At 46.6% G+C, this 27,880-nt stretch overlaps 1 protein-coding gene across 5 annotated transcripts in view; it reads left to right on the top strand.

Moving 5' to 3' along the window:
• Nucleotides 1-27,880, top strand: part of LOC119458732 (tRNA:m(4)X modification enzyme TRM13 homolog) — a 306,204-nt gene that overhangs the window by 266,179 nt on the left and 12,145 nt on the right. For 4 of the 5 annotated variants that reach the window (XM_037720596.2, XM_049671406.1, XM_049671404.1 and 1 more), the window contains one exon: nucleotides 16,071-16,122. The exons of the other annotated variant lie outside the window; for it this stretch is intronic. In XM_037720596.2, coding sequence (XP_037576524.1) covers nucleotides 16,071-16,122 — 52 coding nt within the window. The remainder of the gene's footprint in view (nucleotides 1-16,070; nucleotides 16,123-27,880) is intronic. 5 annotated transcript variants of the gene reach the window in all.

Here is a 27,880-nt window from a genome sequence, read left to right as displayed (position 1 = left end):
CTACGTCAAAAGCGGAAGTGAAACATGTGTATACATCCTCACTTCCGTTGTCATCGTCCACGGATGCTGAGAAAACCACAGCTGCGCTTTCACTACGAGCGCCGCAAGCCGCCATTTTGCCTTCTGCCCTGGCTGCCCCTACAGCGCGCAGTGCATTCTGGTCTAGCGGCAGCCGCGTGAAATAGAACATGTTCTATCTCCGCGCCGGCGGCGCTAAGCGCGCCCGACGCAGCTGGGCACGCCGGCTACGCCGAACACAGCCCAGTAGCGCACCCAGGATCTCTGCCAGGGGAAGGTGGGGGGAGGGGGGTTGACAGTTTGCCAATACCATCTAAACAGCACTAATTTCAATTTCTTCACAGGAAATTGTCAAAAAATGTGCTTTTTGCGTACTTGCAGACGATTACGCCTCTTACATCTCAGTTGCAGTACTCAAAGGCGCAAGAAAAGAAAAGGGGTTATACAAAAGGGCGGGTTAACTCGGCCTCAGGGGGGGGGTTACAACCCCCGAATCCCCCCCCCCCCGTCGGTGCACCACTGACACAGCCACACAGTGCTGTGTCTTGCGCTTAACCTCAAGTTGCACAGTGACGTGATTTGCAGTGGACATGAAGATGTAGCAGTGCCACCTTTCGTAGAGATACCTCATGTTCTCTAAGATGAACATAAGCACAGCGCATCATTTATCCAAAATTTTTATTACCACACGTCATGCACAACTCCTTTTTATTATTTCCAATACTGCTTAGGCCATAAGGGCTGTTACAGAGTGGTAGCACAAGTATTTCAGACACATTTACATAAAAAGCATTTCCAGCCTCTGCTAAAAGATTTCGACTGACGGCCATCCTGGGAACACATTAGCATCAAGTATGTTTTGTTCAACAATGGTTCGAATGAGACATTGAATGTGTCAACCCTTGGTGTGTAAGGCTGAATGGCATGGGTGATTTGTACTGGATGTCTGGATCTATTTACAAGTTTCTATTATAAAGCTCGTACAGGAATTTCAGCTGCGCTATTTCTCTTCGTTGAGGCAGGGCTGTTAGACTTGCCCTGTCAAGGAGCGCAGTCACGGATTTGTTTTCTGTCGTAGCACTAAAAATTAACCTGGCCGCTAACCTCTGGACTCTAATTTACCCATTTGGGTTTGACTGTGAGGGTCCCAAACGATACCTGCATATTCCAGTGCTGGCCTTACTATAGTTTTATATGCCACGAGTTTGACATTGGGAGTGGCATTCCGTAGCCTCCTTTTTAGGAAACCAAGCTTATGTTGGATGGATCCGCAAATGTTCTCAATTTCTGATTTGTAATTGTCATACAGGTATTTTTTCGAAATTTATTTTCATGTCCCATGTAGTACACCAGTCGTTGCTAGCTTGCAAGGACTCATTCAAAATGATTTGGTCACTGACTCTTTTCACACAACTAAACAAAACGCAGTCATCCGTGAACACATCAACCATTGCATAGACACTAACTGCGATTGTACAATAGAAATAAGACAGGTCCCAAAAGTGACCCTTCCGGCCCACCAGACGACATGGGCAATGTAGATGAATGGCTTTCAGATATTTCAGCAGATTGATACCGGTTATGCAAGTAGGCTTGAACCTATCTGGTATATACTAAGGCCAGCTCTGGAATATGCAGGTCACATATTTTTCAATCAGATTTACATGGCACACCCTGTCAAAAGCCTTTGACAAGTCTATGGCAATCATATGTGTGTGCTGCTGGGAGTTAATTGCTGTTGCAAAGCTATGTAGTGTTTCGAACAGTTGGGTAACTGTCGACAGGCCCTTCCTAAATTCGTGTTGCTTGCTGTAAAACAGGTAATTTTTTTCTATATATTCTACTAAGTGCTTTGCAATCACATGTTCCATAATTTTGTATGCCGTACAAGTGATGGAAAGGAGACAATAATTACCTACAAGGAGCTTATTACCTGTTTTAAAGACTGGTGCCACTCTCACTAGTAACCAGTTACATGGTGCTTTCTTTCACCGAGTGACATGTCAGAAATAATAGCCAAAAACCTTGATACCCAGTCACAGTAGCATTTTAAGAATTCATTGGGTATCATATAAGGACCTGGGTATTTGATGGTGTCTTATTCGAGAAGCAGTGCCGTTATGCCTTCTTTTGAAATACCAAGGTTGCTTTTATCACTTGATTGTTGAGTTAGCTCTGAAGCATTTTTTATTTTTGGAATGAAAACAGACGTGAACAACTGTATAAATGCTTTTGCAACCAGTTTAGGTTCGCTGCACGAGTTTTCGTTCAAGAGTACACTTTTTACGCACTTTTGAGTCATGTTGCATTGACGTTGCCATGTATTCGGATAAAGTATTAGTCATAAAACACATGCGAGCCTTTTTTAGCTCACTGCGCAACTGAGAACTTAAGTTTGCAATCACTGCAATATTTTTTGCCTTGTTTTTACGCACACGACGCAGTCGCCATTTATTATTATTTTTTTTTATTTTACAATACTGCAGGCCCTCCTCGGGCCCATGCAGGAGTGGTTACGAAATGAGATATAGTACAAGAAAAGGAGAAAAAGAGAGAAAAGTGAAACCATTGTATCCAAACAAAGAACATAAGCTCGCAAAAAAGTGAACATACTCAATAAACACACACACTCTGCTTAAAGGAGTGGTTCGTACAAGCAGGAAAAGCAACGTTTACGATAAGTATGCAGCCACAAGTGGCTGCATATGGAATACAGATAACATCAGTCACTTTACTACCACTCGAATTGCAGATTCTGAATACTGTCAATAAATGCATTGACAGATGAACAGTTAACAGCCTCAGAGGGTAGCATGTTCCAATGGGAAATGGTGTGTGGGAATAAAGAGTACTTGTGAGTGTTGTTATGACTGGGATGGGGCCGTATTGATTTATTATGATTATTTCGGGCAGAAAGTCTGAATGGTGCTTGAATGTATATTGCTTGTGGTATATGATAGGAGCCGTGACAAACGAAGTATAGAAATTTTAATCTAGAAATCATTCTACGTTGAGCTAGTGGTTGAATGTTAGCCTTGACGTGCAGGTTCACAATGCTTGCTTGATGCGAATATTGCGAATATATTAGTCTCAATGCTAATTTCTGTATGCGTTTTAGTTTGTTGGTTAAATACTTCTGGTGTGGAGCCCAAATTGAGTCGGCATAGTCTAATGAGGGTTCTGTATGTGTTTAACACTAGGACGTGTGTTTCTGAGTTTTCTTCTCAAGAAATGCAGCTTACCTAGCGCCTTGTTATATGAGGTTCCCAATTTAATTTCGTTGTAAGAGTGACCCCGAGATATGTGACTTCATCGCATTTTCTGAGTGGTATGTTATTTATTGTGTACGTAAACTGAAGCGCATTTTTCTTGTGTGTGAAGGAGATACTGGTTTGCATTCAGTTTCATCCCCCATATGTCGCACCAATTTTGTATTGCGGCTAACGAATCGTTCAGTTTTACCTGATCCTCTTTGGTATTTACTGTTGTGTTAACTACGCAATCATCGGTGAGTAAGCGCATTTGAATGTGTGGCTGAACACATGATTAAATATCATTGATGTAGATCAGAAATAGGAGGGGCGCAAGAACCGAGTCATGTGGTACACCAGAAAAAACGGTGAGGTAATCAGACATAATATCGTTCACAACTATGCATTGGCTTCTGTTTTCGAGATAGTTCTTTATCCATGAAACTGTTTTCCCGTGTATACCAATGGCACTTAGTTTAGTAATAAGAGCTGGATGGGGAACAACATCAAAGGCCTTTGAGAAATCTAAGAAAATGGCATCTATTTGACTTCTGTTATTTATTGCGGTAGCTATATCATGGGTTATCTTAGCTAACTGAGTAATAGTAGATAAGCCTGAACGGAATCCATGGTACCGGCTGTATAGTAGGTTATTATTCTCTAAGTGCAATATTATGGCCTTACAAATAATATGTTCAAACAATTTACTGGATCCACATGTTAATGAAACCGGTTTATAGTTATTTACATCGAGTTTAGAGCCAGATTTTATGCACAGGTATTACTTTGGCCATTCGCCAGTCATCAGGTATCACTGAAGTATCCAATGATCGCCTGTAAATTACGTATAAATATTTAGACATCCAAACTGCATATTTTGCAGAAATGCGTTTGTTATGAGGGCGGGGCCACATGGTTTCTTTACGTCCAGATTTCGTAATAGACGAAAAATTCCTTCTTGGTCGATATCTATTTCAGGCATTGGATCGGCGAACTGATAACGTGGAGAGGGGCCGTTAAGGGTAGTTCTGTTAAATACAGATTGAAAAAATTCATTAAATTTGCTTGCTATGACGTCACGCTGAACAACAGTTTCGTTCAAAACAGTAATCTGTGATACGGTGTGCCGCTCCCTCGACAGGTAGTGCCAGAATTTTTGTGGTTTACATGTCATGTAAGAAGGCAGAGTAACAGTGAAAAAATGTTCCTTGGCTGTTTGGATCTTATCTTGTAGCAAGCGTGCGAGATTTTGAAGGTCATATGTGGTTTTCTTTCTGCGCTTCCTTTTAATTTTCCGTTTTAAATGTATTCTTTCGCGCGATACCCAAGGATGTTCTCTGTTAACCCATTTCTTTCTGGAGGGAATGTAATTATCTTCACAAAATTGTACAATATGCTTAAAACGTAACCATAATTCATTTACGTCATGAAGTAAAGAAAACTGTAGAAAACAGACGTTCAAATATTCTGAGATCACATTGTCATCTGCTCTTGAATAATCCTTGATAACAGCAATCGATGGCTTAACGCGTTCACGGTTTCTTAAAATTGGGCAGGAGAATACTATCATTTTTATGGTCCGAAATTTCATTTTCAACGTTTAATGTGTTATTTTGAAATAGACTGCTTACGAACATCAAATCCAAGTACAGAACATGACGGGCCAGCTATTCTAGTCGGTTCAGAAACTAGCTGGTCTAAAGAGAAAGTAAAAGAAGTTTGAGATCGATTAGGTTCGACATTACCTATGGATTGATTTTTTTCTAAGCGCTTTCTTCTTCAGGGTACAAAACGCGATAAACAATCTTGTGCTGTAGATTTGAAGTAATTCCAAAGCTGGTCAATATCATTCATTGTAGGCATTACATCAAGTGCCGTCTCTAAAAAATCTAAAATGAACGGGTCGTCTGGAGTATTGAAATTGTACACTTTTATTGTCGGGTAGCTTACCAAATGCTTGTTATCTCTTTTCGTACCGCGCCCATTGGGCATCGTTAGCACTCTATCGATGGTTTGAAACGCCACTTTCAAGACCTTCTGTGCCGCTCAAGGACATACTGCCCAATTAGATGTGAAGGAGGAGAACTATATTTTTGTTTTCTAAGCAGTTTGCTTCTTTCCCGCAAGGCGGTGAGTTTTAAACGCGCTCTGAAGTTTTGCGATCGCCAAAGGAGAACGAAAAAATGGCTGCCCACTCTCGATGGTTTGAAACGCCGCTTTCGAGACCTTCCGCACTGCTCACAGACACACTGCGCCATCGGCCGTGAAACAGGAGAAACGATATTTTTGATTTCTATGCAGGTCACTTTTTTCCCGCCAAGCAGTGATTTTTAAATGCACTCCGAAGTTTCGCCATCATCAAAGCAGACCACAAAAATGTCCGGCTCCGAAAATGGCGCGCGCGCTTCAGGAGATCGCAGATATCGCGAGTAAAGTGCCTTCGTCTTCTTACGATGATGCGTGGTTTTCACCCCCACCTCGGCGTCCGGGACGCACCGTCAGAGACGGTCTGCACAGGTGGCTCAACGGGTGAGTTCGGCTTGAAGGACGCAGACGCTGATGTCACGCAGACACATTGTCACCTTCTTTACTCGGGAGCCGGAGAGTTGCGTACATGCGCTACTCTCGATGGAGGAGACACACGACTGGCAGCGCAAAAAACCAGGATTTAATAAGTATAAGAACAGTAAAATCGCGAGGCACACAAAACTCAAACCATAATTCAACAAAAATCTCCACTCGAACTTAAACACCAAACTCAGATTAAATACAAACTACTGAAAAAGAACTGTCTCATTTCCGGAGCCTAGCTCCGCCTTATAAGTCTCTAGGTCAGTCCTAGCCTTGACTCGCCAAAGTCTGGCCATCCTACATTCGGCCTAGCTGCATCGCAATCATGGTGGAAGGAAGTGCGGGCTCTTTCGGACCGTCGGTTTGGAGTTCTTGTTGCTGAGTCCCCGACGTGTTCGTCCGACGCGTTGCGGGTGCCGTAAGTACCGACGCCTCGCGGTTCCGTTGACCTGACCGAGTGCGTGGCTGGTGCCCCGGTAGCCGCCGCTGACGTGTCACTCGCCGGGTTAGGCTTCGCGAAGCGTTCTTCGCCTTACGTCGATCAGCATGGCGACCCGGTGTCACGGTGATTATCGGTTGAACGGGCTTGGCCGAGGAAGAGGGATTCTCGAGAAGAAGACCGGGACCCACCGTGAGCAGCAGCAGCCGGTCCCAGGAGCTTCGCCCAGACGTTTCCGAGGACTAGAGCTACGCCTGGGACTTGCCAGTGTCATGAGCTTCGTGGCCGGGTCCTCCGCTCTCCCGTCGTCAGAGCATGCCTGACGAAGCGACCTTCCAGCTCAAGAGCCACATCGATAATGCTGCTTCGCCTCGCTTCTGCCTCGACCACACCTCGGTTCGCGTGCCTCGAGCGCTCGCGCCGTTCGGAACGCTTCACGATCTTCGTCGTCTTCTTTTTCATATACCGCCGACGTCCGACTCATGACATACATCTAGCCCTCCCTCAACAAGAGAATGCAGCTTATATGCACACAACCAAAAAATCGTCACTGCTTCTGGCGGCCAACTAAATTATTGCGCTAACAAATTGATAGTAAAGTCACTGGTGGCGATTGCCTAATAAAGTCACTCAAATCAGTAAGTTCATTGCACAAAATCCCTGAACTTTGCTGCTGGTCTTCGCTTCCGTGTAGAACGGCGGAGCCCTGACTCTACTGGCTGATGAGAGTTTCCCGATTCGCCACCACGATCAGCACGCAGTCCAGAAGTCATGGTTCCAGCTAGTGGACTCACTGGCCGTGTCGGTGGACTTGGAGTGCAAAGAGGCAGTGGTGACACCAGTGGTTCTGGAGACTGTGCGTCATCAGGCGTTGGTGTTCTTTGGGATGTGGTGCTCTGTGTTCCTGAGGATGGTGTTCGAGTTCTAGCGTTGCCTACCGGCATGTCTATGTCCCCCACAGGGATTCTTCCCTCGCCATTGCTTCTTGTACAACTTCGTGGGGCACAGCAGACAATTGAGAGGCGTTCTACGTCCGGCCGTCCTCGAGGTGAAATGACCAACGTCCTATGCGTTTCGGGAGTGGAGCACCAAATCTGGGGGTGCCTTTCATTCCAGGTAGAGGTTGTTTAACATGCACGTAGGCACCCACTTGGAATTTGGGCTCCCTGGCTGCTCTTCGCTTGTCTGAATACACCTTGTTTCTTTGTTGGTAATCGTATACATGGCGCCGAAGTCTATGCAGTTCTCGGGCAGGGTGGGTGCCAAAGTCTGCGCTTGGCTGGCCGATAACATCTAACGATGTCCTCTTGTAGCGTCCATGCAGCAACACTGCTGTGGCACTGTGGGGGGTGGCGCGGTAAATACCCAGGTATTCCGTGACGGTAGCCTTGATGGGTCGCTGCTCCAGTAGAGAGAGTTCAATATATAACTTAAGGACCCCGTTGAACCTTTCCACCACACCATTGGCTTGAGGGTAGCAAACTGCAGAGAAGAATGTTTAATACCCCTGTCCTCTAGGAAACACTCGAATTCACTTGACGTAAACTGTCGACCGTGATCCGAGACCAGTTCTGTAGAGTAACGCTCACGTGCAAAGACACCAAGGAGGAAGTTGATCACTGTGCGGGAAGTGATGTCACTGCAGAATGCAATCTCTGGCCATCTGGAGAAGTAGTCCACCACCACGATGACAAACCGGCAGTCAGTTGGAGCACGTTTAAAGGGCCCCATGATGTCTATTGATGCCTGTCAGGCAGTGGGACAGGCTGGAGCAGTTCCTGTAAGTTCTTCGCCCACTTGTCCGAGGCTTGGCAAACAGTGCAGCTTCAGATGGCGGTCTCCACTTGCTTGTCAAGACACAGCCACCAGTACTTTTCCCTGATGTGTGTCTTGGTCTTGACTATTCCCGGTTGGGACTCGTGGGCTAACTGGATGAAGGTATCAGTTAGCTTGGCAGGTACCAGAACACGTTCTGTGCACAAAACAAGCCCATCCACTACAGAAAACTCCTCCCGTACATCATGGCAGGGTGTTAGTTCTGTAGGAAGTCTTTTCTGGGTTGGCCATGATGACTGGATGAAGTGCGTGACCTGCTGTAGTATGCCATCCTCAGCAGTAGCAACCCAAAGACCCTCCAGATATGCAGGCAATGTAACTAAAGACACCTCTTCATCGACTTGGAAGCCACCCTCTGTTTCTGGAACAGGCAGTCGGGACAAGGCATCTGCTACTTTGTATAGGCTCCGCTGCGGTACTGGACTTTGAAGTCGTAGCGCAGGAGTCGTGCGGTCCACCTTCCAATACGAAGGGGCTGTGCTCCGGGACAAGAGCAAGGCGACCAGAGCCTGGTGATCTGTCAATAGGGTGAACGGCCGGCCCCAGAGATAAACGTGACACTTCTCACAGGCCCATAGACAGGATAGGGCTTCACGCTCTCCAGCTGAGTATTTTCGTTCTGTCTCTGTTAATGATAGCGATGCAAATGCCACAGTTCGCATCTGGGACCCCTCCACTTGTTGCAATATGGCGCCCAGACCGTATGCAGATGCATCCATTGAGACAATGACGGTCAGCGTCGGGTCAAACATTCGCAGGACCTTGTGGGATGCTAGGAGTCTCTTCATCCTCGTAAAACTTTCTTTAGTGGCGGCGTCCCAGTTGAAGGTTACGTCTTTGCGTAGAACATTCCGCATTGGCTGTACCTCATCTGCCAGTTGTGGGAAAAACTTGGCATAGTATTCAACTAGCCCTAAAAAAGACCGTAGCGTGGCTGCATCTGTAGGCACAGGAGCCGTAACAATCGCGTCAACCTTGGTCGGGAGTGGTGCTATACCCCCTGCACTGAACTGATGTCCGAAGAAAGACAGCTCTAATGTTTTGAAGAAGCATTTCTCGTTGAGCTTGAGCCCAGCTTCCTATTCGTTTAAGGACTTGCTTCAGGTTCTGTGTGTGTTTGCTCTCAGTCTTCCCAAAAATGATTATGTCGTCCAAGTAGCACAAGACCCCTTTGCAGCGTTCAAGAATCTTCGTCATGATCTGCTGGAATGCAGCCAGTGCCGACGCCAACCCAAAGCAGATCCTCTTGAACCTGAAAAGGCCTTCATGCTTAACGAAAGCAGTTAGGTCTCTGCTTTCTGGGTGGAGCACAACTTGATAGTAGGCCGATGCTAGGTCCACCTTGGAAAAGCAGCGTGCTTGTTGAGAGCATGGAGCAGTTCCTCCATCTGCGGCAAGGGAAAGCTGTCTGCTACTACAGCTCTGTTAGGCTGTCTTAGATCGACGCACAGTCGAATGCTACCGTCTGCCTTGCGAGCTGCTACGATTGGAGAGACCCACTCGGAGGCATTTCTCTCGATAACATCTGCTGCAAGTAGCTTCTTGATCTCGTCAGAGACCAGCTGGCGGACAGAAAATGGTAGGGCCTTAGCTTCTGCGAGACCGGCGTGACCGATTTTTTCATTGTGACCTTATGTTGCACGCCTTTGACAAGTCCCAAGCCAGGCAAAAACAAATGGCCAAACATGATTCATAGTATTAGTGAATACTATGAATCATGACGTAAGCGTATCATCCTTAAGAGCAAAATCTGATCTACAGCCCCTTGCATGTTGTTGCGCTACAGCCAGCCTTTGCGTCTTTCATAAGTTCTTCTACAGTTCCCTAATTCACGAGCCATATATCACACCACCCGCACGCATATCGCTACGAACTGGGCACCCATTACAAGTCTTACGGCCCCGCTCCCATACAGCTACTTTTTCTTCGTCTTTTCTTTCCCGCACAGCATCAGACTAGAACACCCTTCCCCACCACGTCGCTGAAATCACTTGTCCGACATCGTTCTTCGAAAATGTCTTTGTTGGCTGAAAAATAATCAGCTTTTTTCACCGTGTCATTTTTCCCCCTTCTTTCTGTTTTTATGCACTTGCGAAATGTAGCTTTCTTGTAGTTTTCTGAATACCTGTGTTTCTGTTGCATTATCAACTGTACCCACCCCTTATGTAATACCCCTAGCAAAGGGGTCTTTAAGGAAATAAAACTGAACTGAAGTGGCATACCAAATTTGGGAGGGCCTAGCGCTGCTTTTGGTGTGGCGCTTCGAGGTTGAAAACTGGGGCTCATGGCGGGAACTTCTTCATGTCTTTCCATGGACATGTGCAGGCAGTGCAATTCTTCTCCCATAATGCAAAGGTTGAGGGCTTCAACTGCATTCAGGCCGAGGAGAGATGTCCCACATGGCGTAACATGAAATGTTATCATGGCTGCTTTCCCTTTGTACCAGACTCGAGCGTGAAATGGCCAGAGAACAGGAATTATCCTGCGCGAGAAGTCCAGCAGCGTGAGGTGGGAACTTGTCGGCTGTGCTTCGTTGCTAAACAGGCTTTGGAATAGATGCTCCCCCATAATGGACACGGCCGAGCCTGTGTCAACATCATGGCATGTGCGGGTGTCATCGCGGTAACTGGCGCAACCTTGACATCATTGTAGATGCCGGTGTTTTTTTTTTGTACGGACTGCAAAAATGCTAATGACACTTGCAGCATCTTCTTCCAGTGCGATTTCGAGGACCTCAGCAGAGTGCCATCCTTGTGTGCTGCGGGAGCTTCGACAAGCTCTCCGAAAGTGACCGTGGCGTCCGCAGGCAAAGCATGTGCGACTGCGAGCGGGACATGCTGATGGCAAGCAACTTGCTGCGCCACAGTTTCCACAGACAGTTGCAGTTCCAGTCTCTGGGGGAACGGCGGTGGCATTTAGATCAGGCGCAGATGCAGTGTGCGTGCGTGAGCTGAAGCGGCGGTGACTCGGGGGGCGTGTGCGTGCTGTTATCGGAGCGATCCTCTCGTCGGCCCTGTCTGGTTAGATTGTCCCGTAACTGCTTCTGAATTGGGTGCACTGGATTGGCGAAGACCTCGGATTCACGTTGTGTCCGCTCACGCAGGAGTGCTATCTGGACAGCATGATCGAACGTCAGTTTGTCACCCTCGGGCAGCAATCTCTCCCAGAGCCGCGGGCACGTGACACCGGCTACAAACTATTCACACATGTTTTTGTCGGCTTGAGTGGCGAAATCGCAACGAGCCACCAACTCGCGAAGTGTGATAGCGAAGTCCGTGATGGGCTCCCCCTGCAGTTGGTGACATTCACGGAATTGATGGCGTTGCAGGTGAATGTTGCAAGGGGCGGCAAAATGCCTTGTTAGCATCTCGAGGGCCACGTCGTACTCGTCGGGTAAGCATGGGGCTTCTGCGGGTCCGTCGTACGGCAGCGCCTGCGTTCTGGCAGTTGCAGCCGTTTCTGTGATGGTGGCGGCATATGAAGTTGGTGTGGCAGTGCCTGCTGTGCTCGGTTGCTCTATCTTGGTTTGAGCATACTGGGTGGCAGCGCGTCGAAAATTTGCTGTCCTTCGGTCCCAAGACAGTGCAGCAAAAGAGCTCGGCGGCAGCGTGCGGATAGTTCGGTCGCTCCGAACGGCAGTAAAAATGTCTCAAATAGGCATATCCAGCGGGGCCATGGCAGAGCTGGCATGCCAGGGGTGTCAATGAATGGGGGCGGTGGCAAAATCCCGGTGGAAAACATTCTCGTTGCCAGATTGTCGTGTCGCCTGCCCAGCGACACGGAGTAAGCACGCTACACCACTGCCAGCTCCATGCCAATGATTAACTACCAATATTCCGGCGAACGTAACTTATATACAAGAGTGCTGTGGCGCCATCTGTCGCATGTGGCCTGATGACGATGATGGTTAAATGCCATCCCCTTTGAAACGGGGCGGCAACAGTCACCTAGCCTGCTTGATTTAATCAGGTATACTATACATGTTCTTTATGTAGCGTTTTTGTATACCTCTCATTAATCTTTTTCTTTTTTTCCAAAGTTTACCTTGTACCGCTTCCTATGATTTTAAGAGATCAGGTTGTATCAATCTCTTGCCTGCTTTTTTTCCACCAGTACTCCAATCGTGTCTTGCTTATCTCTACAGCTGATCGGTTCATGTTTCCTTCCACTTTAAACCCAAGCGCTTCTGGAAGTTGTACTTTACCTACGGTTCTCGCTGGGTGAATCTCGTCGCATTCCATTAGGATGTGCTGAGTGGTCTCTGGATCCTTACTACAGCATGCACATGCCTCATCTAGTTCCGAATATTTGCTCCGGTATGTTTTGGTCCTTAGGCAACCGGCTTGAGCCTCAAATAGCAAGGCACTGTTATCATACAGATTTTCCCTTCCAATTTCTTTCTTCTCATTCTTGTAAATCTCCATGGTCCTTTTTGTTTCCATTCTTTGCATCCAATTCACTGTCTCTATTTCTCTCACTTTCTTTCTGATGACTCCTGGTTGTCTACAGTTTCGATTATCTGCCGCGAGATATCCTCGACAGCCAAAGACGCGCAAGGCAGACAATGGCGCCACCCCACCATAAACTCACATGCTGGCAATCCCAGGACTGGAGAAGCCTACAAACGAATACATATCCCAATATAGGCTCCGTACAGTCGAGTTTGCGGCTGCTCTGGCGCCATCTGGCGCAGCGACGCAACAGTGTTGGGAAGTGGGCGCCGCAGCTCGGCCGGCTCGATGAGTATTCTTGCCCGCGCGCTACGTTTCATCTCGGCCACGGTTGAAGCCGTTTTGCTTTGTTCACCAGCCTCCTTATTTTTTTTTTTATACGTCTTGCGACGGTGCAATGGCATGCGCTTCATCGGCAAGCGTCGGAGGTGAAAAAAAAAAGGCAAGTGGAACCGTCGATACTGTTGCGTAAAGGGCTGTCACAACCACGAAGGCCAGCCCGGGATAAAGTTGTACAGGTTTCCTGGCAAGTCTTATGAGATCGAACGGCAAAAGAAATAGATCGCAGCTGTGAGGAGAGTAAAGTAAGTCAGCTTCTTTGATATTTGTGAGGTTTTGTTCTGTAAAGCGTGCTACACATGCGCGTTTCACAGTCGTTGTGCGACGCCAGCGGCCATGGCCAGCTGCTGAACATTTAAAAGAAATTTGTCACGACTTTGCTGATTTGACGACTGCTTGCCGTTGTCTTAGCATTCGGTATGATCAGCATAGCACTGGCATGTGCGATGAGCAATAGTTTATGCCAAGGAAACCTATTTTGTGCTGGCGAGCACCAATTCGACGATACTCGTTTCGGCCGCTGGCGCTTGAGAGGCGTGGTTTCACATGGTGCGATTTTTCTTGTGATATACATTTGCGATGTATCATTGTAAAAGCAAAGCGCGTATGCAAGGAAAGGAATTCGCAAGCGAAATCGTATCTTGTTAAAGGGGCCTAATGAGCCTCGATCATTCTGCATGATGAAAAACGAACATTCGCGTCATGTAAATTAAGATCGCCAAGTTAATAAATCTCGTTTATCAGCGCAGCAGGTGGATCCGACTGGGTCTCAAACGAGTCAACGAGGATAGCATGGTCACAACCACATGATCCAACAATCCGAATCGTTTAGCTCACTCGACATGACTGTGCTGACGACAGCCTACGAGTGAGCGTGTAGCTGCACGCGGTCCAGATCGAGCTGTATGACAATCTAAAGTAACAGTGTGACAGGGGCATCAAATGATAGGCCGCGGCGTACAACGCGCCGGAGCGAAATGAGGCATGCATTGCCAACAGTGAGGCGTCGATTAAAAATTGGTCAACCACAACGTTTTCAGAGTGCCAGTTTAGTGACTTCAATTTTAGTATAACAGTAAGCTTTACTCACGTGAAGGATGACGTCGTATACTTGCTTTCCCTGTTGCGAACGGAACTTCACGTGAACGTCCACGCCGTCCACTTCTTTTACACCAGCAACATGCGAAGCAGCGTAGAGCTTGTCTCCGCTGGTTAACGCTGCACCGTGAAAGTAATCGTCTATACCTTTAATAGGCCTGAGCCCGGCAAAAACTATTTGTGCCATCACAGAGGGCCACGCTTGTACTTTCACGTACACACACGCACAAAAAAAGAAGGCGGATCGCGGATATACGTGCGGCTTTCGGAGGCGTGTATACGTAGTTCCGAAATCTCGCTGTCTTCCCTCCTTCCCAGTTTCGCGCCGCCCGCCACATGCGACGCTGAGCATCGCGCCGCCGCTGCGCAGCAGCGGCGCAGCGGCGCCGCCTGTTGACTGTACGGAGCCTATACACACACTCAGCGAAATACACCCGTCCCAATACGATGACTGCTGTCCATGGTGCAGCGATACACCAACCCTCATACTTGGCATTGTAAACTAAGACCAGTAGAGGGAAACTCGCCCCTCGTCACACGCAACGAACTTGAAAGGTCGTGGGAGGCGCGACTCGCCCGGCAAGACCTGGGAAGCCAGCAGGCAACCTTGGACCAAGCCGAACGAGCCGCTAGAGCCAGTGGGGCCCGGGAATAGGAGCTTCACCCGCACGAGCATCAGTCTGCTATTTCAATAAAATGTTTATTCCTCCTCCTCCTTCGATTATCCTGTACTTGGTCGCCAACTTTCTTAACCTCTTCCTCCATTCTGTGTCCACGCTTTTCAGGTACAGATAATCTTGGTGGATCTTGGTGGTTGCTTCACATCGGCATTGCCATCTGCGTCACGTGCCATCACCTGCGTCACGTCGGCAGTGCCATCTGTTGCGAAAGCACGACACTACACTGAGCCACTCTTAGGATTCTAAAGAGGGCAATAGGAACTACTTGGCTGAATGCAGCACTACAGCAATCTTGTTCGCCTATGTCAAAGCCAGCCTTTAATGCACAGAATAATCGTTTAGTGGACTCTGGATTTCCGAGCACTATCATTACCTCTGTTTGTGACAGTATGGTTTCCTGCTCTAAGTGTGCCCATAAAACCTTGTGTGATAAAACTAAGCGAAGCAAAATAAGACGTGCGGGGATTCTGTACATACACAAAATGGCACATGGCTTAAATAATGCTGGTTCCAGGCTGGTGGAGATGTACTGTTTTCTACATGAAATAAGGTAGGACACGTCTGCTCTAAAGTTGACAAAATACTAACAGATCAGCAGGCAAACGGACATGATTCACTGTATGCAAAGCATGCAGTGAACCATGTTAACAAGTACATTGCATGTGCAAAAGGAGTTGTGTATGTCATTCCTCTGTCGTTTGGTAATAAATATGTTGGACAAAACGAAGCACTGCGTTTATGTTTGTCTTAGAGAGCATGAGGTATCTCTACAAAGGGTTGTACCGCTACATCTTCCTGTGCATTGCAAATCATCTGGCTGTGTTCTTAACTTTATTGAAAGTTCTATTATCTGCAGTCACGGAAGCCAGATGGCAAGAGAAATAGCAGAAGCATACAACATAAACATTAGAGGGGCACAGAAGCATTGTTCATTCTTAACAAGAAAGAATTGCACTGTTTATATCAGTCCTGGTAGTGTACACTTTTTTCATTACATAATTGGAGTGTACCATTTGTCCTGTCCTGCATGTCCCAGTTTTTGCACTTTGATTCCTATATGTTGTCTGAACCTCCGGAATAAAATATCAGGTGTGAGTCAGTCCCGTGTTGTGTTTTTCTTCGTTTTGTTCATGTTGCTTTTGCGCTGTTACAAAACGTACGATGAATGGTAGCCAATTTGCCCACCTTGCTTTCTTGCTCCAGCACTTATATTTTGTTATTTGCTACCATTAATGTTACATTAGGCTTCTCGCTGTAGCACTCGTTCACTGTGCCTGCAGCGCTGCTTAGACTGCATGCAGGAGTTGCTAAAGAAGTGATGTTGCAGATTCTTGTGTTGGTGTGTTGAATTTGCAAGTGTGTTGAATTGGTATGTTGAATTTTGCAGCACCACAAGCAGGAGCCCACCATTTCACTGAAGACGTGGCAGTTGTGAATCGGTGAGTGCAGCACTCGGCTCTAGCCATTCTGAATTAGGCTTGGACAATTCTACCTATTCAAACACATGTAAAATGCAGAAATGGTTTTATGCTGCAACCGCTATACAGATTTCAGTGAAACCAGTTGCAATCTGGAGTAACTTGAATTTTAACAACTGCTGTAAGCATAATTTTGATTTATGACTGCATTATATTTTACAAAAATTGCTGAAAATCGGTAAATCTACAAAAGTAGAACCACAAAGTTTTGAAATTCATAACTTTCTGCCAGAAACAGATATTCCAGAAGTGTCTGTCCTGTCCACCTCGTCTCTTCCTGCCTGTAATTCCGCTCAATGACAATACAGATATTCCACTCTGTAAGCTACATCTGTTCAAACATCTAAAGAGGGAAACTTCATGTATTGATTACAGCTTATGTAAAATTGTTACAGTAAAACCTCGTTAATTCGACTGTTGTTAATTTGGAAAATCGGTTAATTCGGACTCATCCTCTGGTCCCGATCGGCGTATGCATTATTCAATGCAATCAAACTCTCGTTAATTCGGACTTATTTGGCCGCACATCGGTTCATTCGGACAACTTTCGGAGCTCTGCGAGCGAGGAGCGCCGCAAATGTGCGACGTAAAAGAGCAAGAACGACGCTAGCGTCCAACCAAAACAAAGCGGCGGAGTCCGCATCGCCATAGTCATCAGCGGAAATCATATGTGAATGACAGCAACGCCGGAACGCTTTGTGCCTATTTGTGTCTTTAAAGCCTGTACTCTTGCGTTCACCACCGCGCATAACACCGCGTTGGTCGTGGGCTTTTATAATTACGTAATCGTCATCCACGATCGCTTCGACAGCGGCCACGGTTTTCTCCGCAGCAGTGGTGGCGAACAGTTGTTTCGTTTTGACTCGGTACGCTTGTTGGCCACGTGCCTAAAAAACTGCCGGGTCGCCATCGATGATCGCATAAGTAGCGACCGCGGTTTCGTCTGCAGTTGCGGTGAATGGTAGTTTTTTTTCTGACTCGGTGCGTGCGTCGGCCGCGCGCCTTAAGAACCACAAAGACACTGTTCATAATAGTGTCGATAGCGGCCGTGGTTTTCTCCGGAATGGTTGCGGCAAACAGTTTTTGTTTTGACTCGGTGCAAAGCTGTCAGAGTTGAAAAGCACCGGCTACATCGCGATTATGTTTTCGGCAGCTCACTGGCGAAAACATAATCGGGATGTGCGTGTGATAGTGCAAAGCGTGTCGCAAATAAAGGTGCGCGCCTCGGCCGTGCTGCGAAGAAAGTCGTGAGACCTCAATGGCCGCTGCGAGAATCAATGAGTCGCAAGATGACGGGAATTTCAGCTCCCGCGCTGCTTTTGTGCAAAATAGCAACAGGAGTTGCTCACTCATTCACTAAATAAAAGTCTGCTGACGTAGTAAGCATTTGCTTATTGTTTTCTGGATACACTCGATAATTCGATATTCGGTTAATTCGGACATTTTTTTCAGTCCCATGAAATGTGAAATAACAAGGTTTTACTGGACAGGTGCTTAAAAATGTTTTGAAATGGCCTACTGGGCAAAATATTGGCATACTTTAGAGCCGTGTATAATATAGTAATGTGACTGTATTATACATTGCTCTCCACCGCACCTTCGTGTTACTGGTGGAGCTGTGGGTTAAACTCTTCCATGCACTGCAACCAACAAAAAGTTCCCAACATTCATCGTGACACTTTCGAGATGACCTTCGACACAGCCGGCTACAAATAGGACTACCACTAGGATTGGACCCTCGCTCAGTCCACTTGAGAAAGGTGTCAACCAATTCAATGGCTAACCAGACTGGAGAGACCACAACTCCACCTGTTTCGTGGATTTTCAACGCGCCGCGAACCCCAAGGTTATTTCATAGTGACGCTTTCGGGGAGGTGAAGGGCTGGCTGGACCACTATAACGAGTCGCCAGCGTCAACAAATGGGACAACTACTGGAAACTCCTGTCTGTCCACTTTGCCCTCAACAACTGAGCACGCACGTGGTTTGAAAACCATGAAGCTAGCTTGGCGATCTAGCATGACTTTTTTAGCCAGCTGCGAAATGCCTACAGAAGTTCAGACAGAAAAGTAGGGGTGTGCGAATACCAAATAGTAAGTCTCGAAACGAATACCAAATCGAATCAAGAAAAAAACCGAATATCGAATAGCAAGATTATTTAATAGAAGCTCGAATATTTACAAATTCTCATGCAAAAAAAGCAGCTGTTGTACGTGATCTGGAGTCAACTTCTCCCTCCGGGCCGTAACAATGTTGCCAGTCGTCGAAAACTACTTTTCACTTGGTACACTCGTTGCTGGAATGGCCATGTACTTCATGGCTATCTTGCACAGTCCTGGGAAGTCTTGCTTGCCTGTCTCTTTCCAGAATGCTAGAGGGTCTTGGTCCTTACTGCAAGTGGGCTCTCGAAGGTACCGCTGAAACTCCTCAATGTTGGCTGTTTTCGAGGAGTGTCTTCTTTCTGATGATGCTGCCAGCTTCTCAGTGCTGTCTCAGATACTGCTTCCGCGCTCCTTGTGAGCTGGAGATGTTGACGCTTCAGTATAGTCACGTGATGCTTCTCCTGGAGAGCTCTGAAACTCAGTTCTTGCAAGCTCCACGAGCCTTGTTTCCTGGAATGTTTGAGCACTAAAGAGGTTCTTATACCTTAGGTCACAGGTTGCCAATATGTACTCCTTTTGCTCGTCCTGCCCTGGAAACCTTGTCCTCATGCTTTTCAGCAAGTTTCTTGCAAACTCTGAGGTGTCATCATAGGCTGCAATGCAGTCTTTCAGGACCATTTGTGTTCCATAGAGAAATGGTACTACTGACGACAAAGTTGCATATTTCTGGCCACTAAGATCTTCGGTCGCCGATGCGATTGGTTCAAGAGCTTTGATGAGCCCAGCCACTGCTTTCCGCTCCTGTGGTGTCAGGTTGGGCACAGTTGTTTCAGAGGTGGCAAGCTCTAAACAGACGGCTTCTTTCAGCTGCACAAGGCGTGGGAGCATGTCATGCTCACTGTTACATCTTGTTTCCACGTCTTCAATAAGTTCCAAAACTGAGAGCTCCATCCGTCGCTGGAAATCCTGCAGTCTTGCCGCAGCTTGGGCGCTGTGTTTGACTGACAATTGCACGACACTTCTTGAGAATGGCAGGAACTCCTGCTGTTTCTTCCTTGGCATCTTTTATAGCTAGTTCCAGTGTATGGCCCATACACTGCATTGGGATGCAAGAAATGCCCCTAAGGGCCGCACAAAAGTTTCGTGCATTGTGCGTCACCACATAGACTGACACTTTCTGCAGTGGCAGCTCCCAGTTATCCATCACTGCTTGCAGGTGCTCCAGGGTTTTGCAAGCAGTGTGACTCTCATTCACACTCCGGTTGTCCAATGCAAAGCTTCTCATCTCGAAGTTGGAGGTTTAGTGGCAGGTAAGACTGATGTAACTTTGGTTAGACCTCGACGTCCACATGTCACTTGTAAACGAGATCGACTCTATGCCTTCCTGGAAGTCTGCATGCATTCTTTCCTTGACAGCCGTGACTGGCTGTACAACGCCGGGATGATTGTCCTCGAAAACGTCGTGCGACTGGGTATCTTGTACAACGGCTCCATGTCGTTCATCAGCTCTTTGAAACCTCGATTTTCGACACAGATGTAAGGCTGAAAGTCGAGCGCCAGCATTCGGGCAATCCTGGTGGTTATTGCCGTTCTCTCGTGCTGCGATAGGTCCTTACCCGACTTCAGCGCACTTTTGATGAGCGGCTCTGCGCCTTCTGGTCTTCCTTGCTTCTCTCAAAAACACACTGTGCAAAGAAAAATGCTTGTTCTTGCGATGGTTCGTAAGTGGCATTGTCGTACTCGATGGCGTTCGAAGTTTCATATCACAGCTTTTGCACGTAGCCTCTTCGGCCGAGTTCTTTACGAAATGTTTCCAAATCGCACTTTTCGTTCGTTCAGTCATGTCGCCCCTGACGTCGGACTACGTTTTCCGACAGATAACGCAGATGAAATTCGGGAGCAGAACACGTCGGCTTGGTTTCCGATAGTGAGGGACTTGGTGGTTTCGGATTGCCTGGTGAAACGACGCCAACGGCCAACGATGCAGAGCACGTGGGGTGACGGGGGAAGAGACACTGGCGCCACCTCTACCCGGCTTGCAAAAGTAGGAGAGAAATCCGTTGGCTCTGCGGCCGAGAGGTGGGCGCAAGTGCCGCCCACGTCGGCCACGCAGCGACGGGATGCAGCCAACGTAGCACGCCTGGTGCACGGTTTCGTGGTTCGCTAGGGCGGTTTCCTTTTGCTCTCACGAACTGCAGTCACCGATTCCTCTCAAGTGTATACAGTCACCGATCGATTTTCCGGACTTTACGGAGACCGAAAACTAGCCCGAAAAATCGAAGTCCGAAAAACTCGTTCACCCTAAAAAAGAAAATTTATTAGGCTTAGAGTGGTATAAAAAATGTTTAATAATGCCCTGCCTCATACTACGCTTGGAGGTGATCAGATTTGCTTGGATTTGCGCAAGGCTGACGTTTCCGCATACAGTCGACAAGAGCGTCACGGCGTTGGCGATCTCCATTAACGGAGATCGCCCGAAGAAACGAGCCCCGTTATTTCGCACGTGGCCTCCGAGACGAGACAATGGCGCGCGTGTGCGTGTCCCAATTTCGGAGGCCATAGAGGGGGCCACTGAAAGCCAAGCCTGGTAAAGTTGGCGAAATTCCAATATGGCGTCCTCCAAGAACAGGTAGCCTGGCTTGGAACGAGCGATTTAGTCCGGAAAATCGAACTTCGGTGCCTAAATTCATCCGAAAAGTTCGTCGCGGTACTGCATTCGCTCTATGGGAACCCGGAAGGTGCATTTATGAAGTCCGGAACAAGTCCGAATTTTTGGAGTCCGAAAAATCCGTCGGCGACTGTATACAACTTTTGCTTGTGAAGGAAATGAAACATGGTGCAGCCTGTGCGAGCGGAACAAACAAAAGGCTGTTTTAGTTCAGTTTCATGATTCGGCTGTGTCACAACCACAATTAAATCTGCGTGCTATCAGGTTAGTTGCATCCAAACTTTGTGTATATAGAGTGTGTTTCTCATATTACCCGCCAACTAGGCTCACCGAATATAGCGAATATTCGAGTAACTGAATACTTAAGATTCGATTCGCGAATCCAACTATTAAAGAAGTTACAATTCGTATTCGTATATTCGAGTATTCGCACACCCCTACAGAAAAGAGCAAATAGAATGTGCCCTCATTTCCAGGAATCAGAAATCAAATGAGAGTCTGAAGCATAACTGCGAGTCGGCCTAGTTGGAACAGATTCATTTTTTTAAATTTTTGCGCGCAAACAAACAGGGACGAAGAAAGCGCTCGTCCTTGTGTCTCCTTTTCTTCGTCCCTGTTTGTTTGCGCGCAAAAATTTAAAAAAAACAAATGAGAGTGTTGCCATGTTTGCTGAGGACATGTCGCGGCTATTCCGGCGAGCTGATTCTGGAATGACAAAAGAAAAGAATGCACGTTGTTGATGTGGGAAGCAAAAGCGCAGTTGTTAGCAAGTCTAGTGCGCAACGCACCGGGTACCGTAGTCGAATTCCTCAATGAAGCAGCAACGATGAAGCATATGCTATCGCAGCGGTCGTTGCAGTATGAGCACCCAAACAATTTTACATCTCTCTCATAGTTCATGGCAACCCCTGATTTGACAACCCTCAAAGAACTTGTGTGTAGTATTGCACGTGAGGAGCTGCAAAAAGTTCATGCAGTGTATGCTATACCCCACGTGGCTGCTCTAAGTGATATGGTTCGCGAAGAGGTCAGGCAGCTGATACAACTGAGTAGCACTGACAATGGGGCGAGTTGGTACAGATGCATGGCTTCAGAACGGCGCAACAAAGAAGACAAAAAGACGAAAGATCACACGAACACAAGCACCGACTCACAACTAAAGTTTATTCCATATCACAGAGCAGATTTATACACACACGTGGCCACACACAACGCAAAAAGAACAGCCAAAATCCAGAACATGTTAACCATTCAGGTACAGGATTTCTTTAACCTGTAGCGCAATAGAGGGACTGCTGATACAAGACTGTTTTTTATTTTGAATTTTCCATGCTTCGATTACTTCCCAAGTCGTCTTATCATAATGCCTTGAAATAATGCTTGTGAGGCTAAACTGAGGCGCGCAGCCGCACTTCTGACAGTGCTGAGAAATGTGCGAAAAACTATCACAACGTAGGTTGGCCGCATGTTCCCTTAATCGCACGTTAACACATCGGCCCGTCTGGCCTATATAAGCAGAGCCGCAAGACAACGGCAGACTGTAAACCACATTCGTGGCACAACTGATTGCCGGATTCTTGTGCTTGACACCACAACCGTCTTTGTTTTCTTTTTTGGCTTCTGCCTGTCTCCCTACACGTTCGCAAATAGCCCCTAATTTGTTTGGTACAGAAAAAACCACTTCTACCCCATATCTACCTGCGACGTTTTTCAAACCATGGGACAAGGCATGAACATACGGTACAACTGCAACGCGTTTCCTCTTTTTCTTTTCGATTAGTTCTTTTTTTGTTTCCCTGCCCTGACCTTGTTTTACTGCGTGAATTAACTTCTTACTAGTTCGTGTCAAAACGTGATCCGGGAACCCCGCACTTTTTAACCTACCCACCTGTCTTGACACACTCTCCTTTATTCTATGACGGCACGTCTTATTGATAGCTGACCGTAGAACAGAGCCAGCAATGCCATTTTTTACAATTTTTGAATGGCCAGACGAATAGCTCAAAATTTCTTTTTTTGAACGTGGCCAAAACTCCCAACAAATGTGATTGGGAGAGGCTGACAACATCAAATCAAGAAACCACAGCTTGTTCTGCTGAGGAACCTCATACGTGAATTTTAGACCCTTGCCTACCCTCTTGAAAACGTCAAGTATATCATCCAAAGTTCTAGAGTTTCTACTTTCTTCTACGATTACAAGATAGTCATCTACATACCTAAAAATTTTTATACCACACCCACCAAGTTCCTGTTTGATATCTTCATCAACGCAACCCAAAAATATATTGCTCAGAATCAGGGCAATCCTCGACCCTATACAAATACCCTCTCTTTGCAAGTACAGTGCACCCTCAAAACCTATAACCGTGGATCTTAAATAACACCTTAATAAATCTAGGAAGGAACTGACAGAAACACAGCACTTATTGACAAATTCACACTTATCATTGTGAATTCCCTCTGTGGTATTATTCTATACCGCAGAGGAATTGATAGGATGTGTGCAAAGATGTTTTGATTTGTTTTGATAGCCGTGATGCAATCGCAACTTGTTCACGGATGACCGAAAGGCACGCACTGCTTCTGCGTAGTCATCTGGCGTCTTCTGGCTTTCATTTGTTGCCTGTTGCATGGAGATGCTAAAACGCTGCTTCCACCTGGCAATGTATTGGGTTGAAGCGTGAAAGTTTCCTAGCTGCAAGCTCCTGGCTATACGCAAAACCTCTTACTAACAGCCCATCCGACACTTCGCTCGTGCTCAAAAAACTGGAGCACCGTTGCTCAGCTTGCGTCGTAACTTCAACTTGCCAAAGTTTTGTGCAGCAAGGTTTTGTGCTTACGTGCCAGCCTGCGTCTGCTTTGACCTTTTTTGTTCCACGAATGGTATCCGAGCAGAGGCGTACAAGCCGGGTCGGCGTAAAATTGCGTCATATAATCAAGGTTATCAATGCATTATTTCTGTGAGGGTTTTGCCAGGACCAAGCCAATTCGTCGTAAAATGCAGGTCATCGCATAACCGGGGGACGTATAATCAACGTTCCACTGTAGTATGTTCATAACTGTTGAAAGTGACGGCGACCGTAACAATAGCGACAGCGCTTAAGGAAACCAATTGGCGCTCTTGGTTCGGTAAGTCTGTGTTGCCTGCAGCATTATTGAAAGGAACCGCTAGATGACTGAGCTTTTAGTTACGAATGTCAGCGGCGAGTACGAACACCTGGTAAAGCGAATGGCCATTGCTTACCTTGAAGAGATTGGGGATGCAATAAGTTCTACGCTTGCTGAGCTTTCTGCAGCGGTCAAGAGTAAACTGCAATTGTTAGTTCAGTCTATATAAATCCAGAGCTCTCAACCCCAGAGAAAGAGCGTATACACAGTATTTTATGCATGTTAAGTGACTGCTTTGCACCCACATAAAAAGTAAAAACAGGCCACCATCACGAAGCACTGTATTATAAAGGACCTGACCGAACGGTCTGTGCGTCAGCACGCCTACCGCGTGTCAAATGAAGCAAATGCTCAACAAAGACTTAATTCACCCTTAACCAGTCATTGGGCGTCCCCCGTTGTACATGTGAAAAAGGACGGCACTCTTTGGTTTTGTGTGAATCACTGCAAACTGAACAAGGTGATGTAAAAAGATATCCACCCTCTTCCTTGCATCGAGGACTCTCTAGACTGCCTTCGACATGCCCAATACTTCTCCTCGATGGATTTACAAAGTGTATTGAAGTTGACAAAGGTGATTGGGAAAAGATTTCGTTCGTTGCTTACGGCCTCTTCGAACTTAAGGTGCTGCCCTTCGGATTATGCTCAACTCCCACGACCATTTATTGGAACATGGACACTTGCAGCAACCTCAGTCCATGTTTCTTGCAGTTCGTTCTGCCAGACTTTCTTTAAAACCTGAGAAATGTCATTTCGGTTATAAGGAGCTGAAGTTCCTTGGCCACGTTGTTAGTCACGATGGTGTTCGGCTAGTCCCAGAAAAGAGTATGGCTATTGCCACAGAGGCCAATTCTTGGGCCTCTGTGCATACTACAGACACATTGTGGAGAGTGTTTACAAGATCGCAGAACCCCTGACTCGATTAAAAAAGGGCGATATTTGTTTGGGGTCCGGAGCAGAGAGGCGCCTTCTCTAAGCTTCAGCGATGCCTCCAGACACCTACAGTGACATGCCGACAGTGAACTGCACACTGATGCCAGCGACGTTGGCATTGATGCCATCTTCGTGCAGTGGCAAGATGGCATTGAACATGCTATTCCTTACGCCAGTCGCACTTTAATATCCCCAGGAATGAACTACATTTAAACCGCCATATAATGGAGTCGGTAAAATTGGCAATTGCCTTTGTTATATCGAAATTTTGTTGTGCTGAAATTCAACCTTTTATGCAAAGAAGTACACTTGCCGATTGATTTTTCTTGCATGGAAAGGGGCCGCAAAATTTTCCACATTATCGGGCCATCGAAAAAAGCAAATTGGAATGATAAAACAATTCAATTTGCTGAATTTGGGAGTCTCCAACGAATGATACGGTTTCATGCCATGTCGACAAAATGAAGTCAGCCATGCTTTTGCGTCGAATTCGCCAACGCGGCTGATAGCATCGCCCACACTGGGGCGACGCTATCATGAAAAGCGTTGGCAATGAGGAGCGAATGCTTCGTCTGCCTCTCGCTTCAAAGGGTCTCTGAAACTCGCGATTACGCACGGGAAGACAGCTTACATGATGCCACGCAGTCTCGGCACGTCCACTCTTTACACATGTGGCAGATAACCTGTAAAGCAGAGTGCATGGTTGGGTGTGCGCTCAGCCGTGCTTACAGCCATGCACAGCCACGGCCAAGACGCTTGACAACTAACCTCCCCCCCAGCCCCTTTGCACGCGGTTGATTGCATTACCACAAGCGAGCTCCCCTCCCCTCTTCCCCTTTGCTCGCGCGAGAAGGCGGCACTCGTGAAGCCATCATCTTTTTGTCACCCTCGCACGCTTTCACCCGCACCCAAAGCCCACAGTGCGCGATAGGATCTTATCGCGCTTGCAATTTATTATTTATTATTTATTTACAAATACTGCTGTCTCTATTTCGAGACATAGCAGGAGTGGGTACAAGATTTTAGTACAAACAAACGAACAAACACTAACATTATACAGACTAACAGGCGATATGGTTAGGTAATTGCTCAATGAACTCTGCAAAAGGCAATGCGCGTAGCGAACCATCCAAGTTGTTCCATATTTCAACTGTGTGCGGAAAAAAAGAAAATTTAAAACAGTCAATATGTGTCCTGAAAGGAACAATGTGGCTATGGCGGGTTGTGCGTGCGCTAGGAGCTTTAAAATAGAAGGGAGCCTGAATGCCAGACGACGTGTGAATGATCTTGTGAAGCAAGATGATTCTTTCACGTGTGCGCCTATGCTTCAAAGTCTGCAATGATAAGATGCGAGCATGTGATGAAGGTGGAAAGTTTCGGTCATAACGACCATAGATGAATCTGATTGCTTTTTTTTGAACTGATTCCAAAAGGCCAATGTCACAAGCACAGTGAGGGGACCAAACAGTTGACGCGTATTCCAGCATCGGCGAACTAGTGATTTGTAAGCAGTTAGTTTACATTCTTTTGTTGCGTTTTTTAAAGTTCGTTTAAGGTAACCAAGTTTCCGAAGTGCTTTTCTAGAGATGTGATTAATGTGAGCATGCCATTTTAAGTTATGTGAAAAGATCACACCCAGGTATTTGAAGTCATTAACGTGGGACAAGTAACTACCATTAGCATTGTAAGAGAAATGTAGCGGCTTCTTTTTGTTACCAGAGGTCATTGCGACTGTTTTAGTGAAATTAATTTTCATTTGCCAAGTGTTACTCCATTCGCAGAACAATGAAAAAACATTGTTTAATTCTTGTTGATCATTAGAATTGGTAACAGTTTGGTATAGGACGCAGTCAGCAGCATATAGACGCAACTTGATGGCGGTATTACTAGTAACATTTACTATATTATTAATGTAAATTACAAATAACAGAGGTCCAAGCACCGAACCCTGAGGCACACCTGACGTGACTGTGACTGATGATGACTGTGCGCAATTAAAAGGGACAAATTGAGTTCTTAATTGTAAGTAGTCAGTAATCCAGTCTAGTAATTTAGACCCTTAGAATATTGCACGCAGTTTACACAGAAGCTTTTTATGGCAGACTAAGTCAAAAGCCTTCGAATAGTCAATAAAAATTGCGTCCATTTGATCGCGATTGTTGAGTGCAGAAGCTATGTCGTGCGTAAATTGAATGAGCTGCGTGACAGTGGAAAAACCAGTTCAAAAGCCATGCTGGTTATCGGAAAGCAGATTGTGACAGGTTAAATACTGAACCATGTGTTTATGAATAATGTGTTCAAGAAGCTTGCAGCAAGTGAAAATAAGATATATCGGTCTGTAATTAGCTATTAGTTGTTTATTGCCAGATTTAAACACTGGGATGACACTAACAATTTTCCAAGCATAAGGAACGGTTGACGTGTCCAGCGATTTGTTGAAAATTACTGTAAGATACCGGGCATTCCATTCCGAGTACCTCTTTAAGAACATATTGTTACGAAGGTATGGGTTTATTTACAGGTGATGATAGATGAGAACACATGAAGGGAGCAGCCGAAGGCGAAAACCAGTCCGGTACGATCAACCGCCCAGTTCAAGCGCGCGCTCCACGCCACCTCTTTGTCTTCTTCTAACCTCCGCGCATTGCCGCTACATTTTCCCCGGGGGCAGACGAAGCTCGCCGAGCGAGTTAAATGGGTCGGGGATAATACTGCTTGAGGCGAGCCACATGAACAACTTGTGTCACGCGCGAACGCCGGTTATTTGGAGTGACTTGGGCGACAACGTAGCTTACGTCACTTAGACGAGCGAGAATGACGAAGGGTCCAGGAGTAGGTGGCGAGAAACT

The sequence above is a fragment of the Dermacentor silvarum genome, chromosome 7, assembly GCF_013339745.2.
Source record: "Dermacentor silvarum isolate Dsil-2018 chromosome 7, BIME_Dsil_1.4, whole genome shotgun sequence".
Classification (NCBI taxonomy): Eukaryota; Metazoa; Arthropoda; class Arachnida; order Ixodida; family Ixodidae; genus Dermacentor; species Dermacentor silvarum.
The sequence above is the reverse complement of the archived record's forward strand: the minus strand, read 5'-3'. Positions and strand labels throughout refer to the sequence as shown.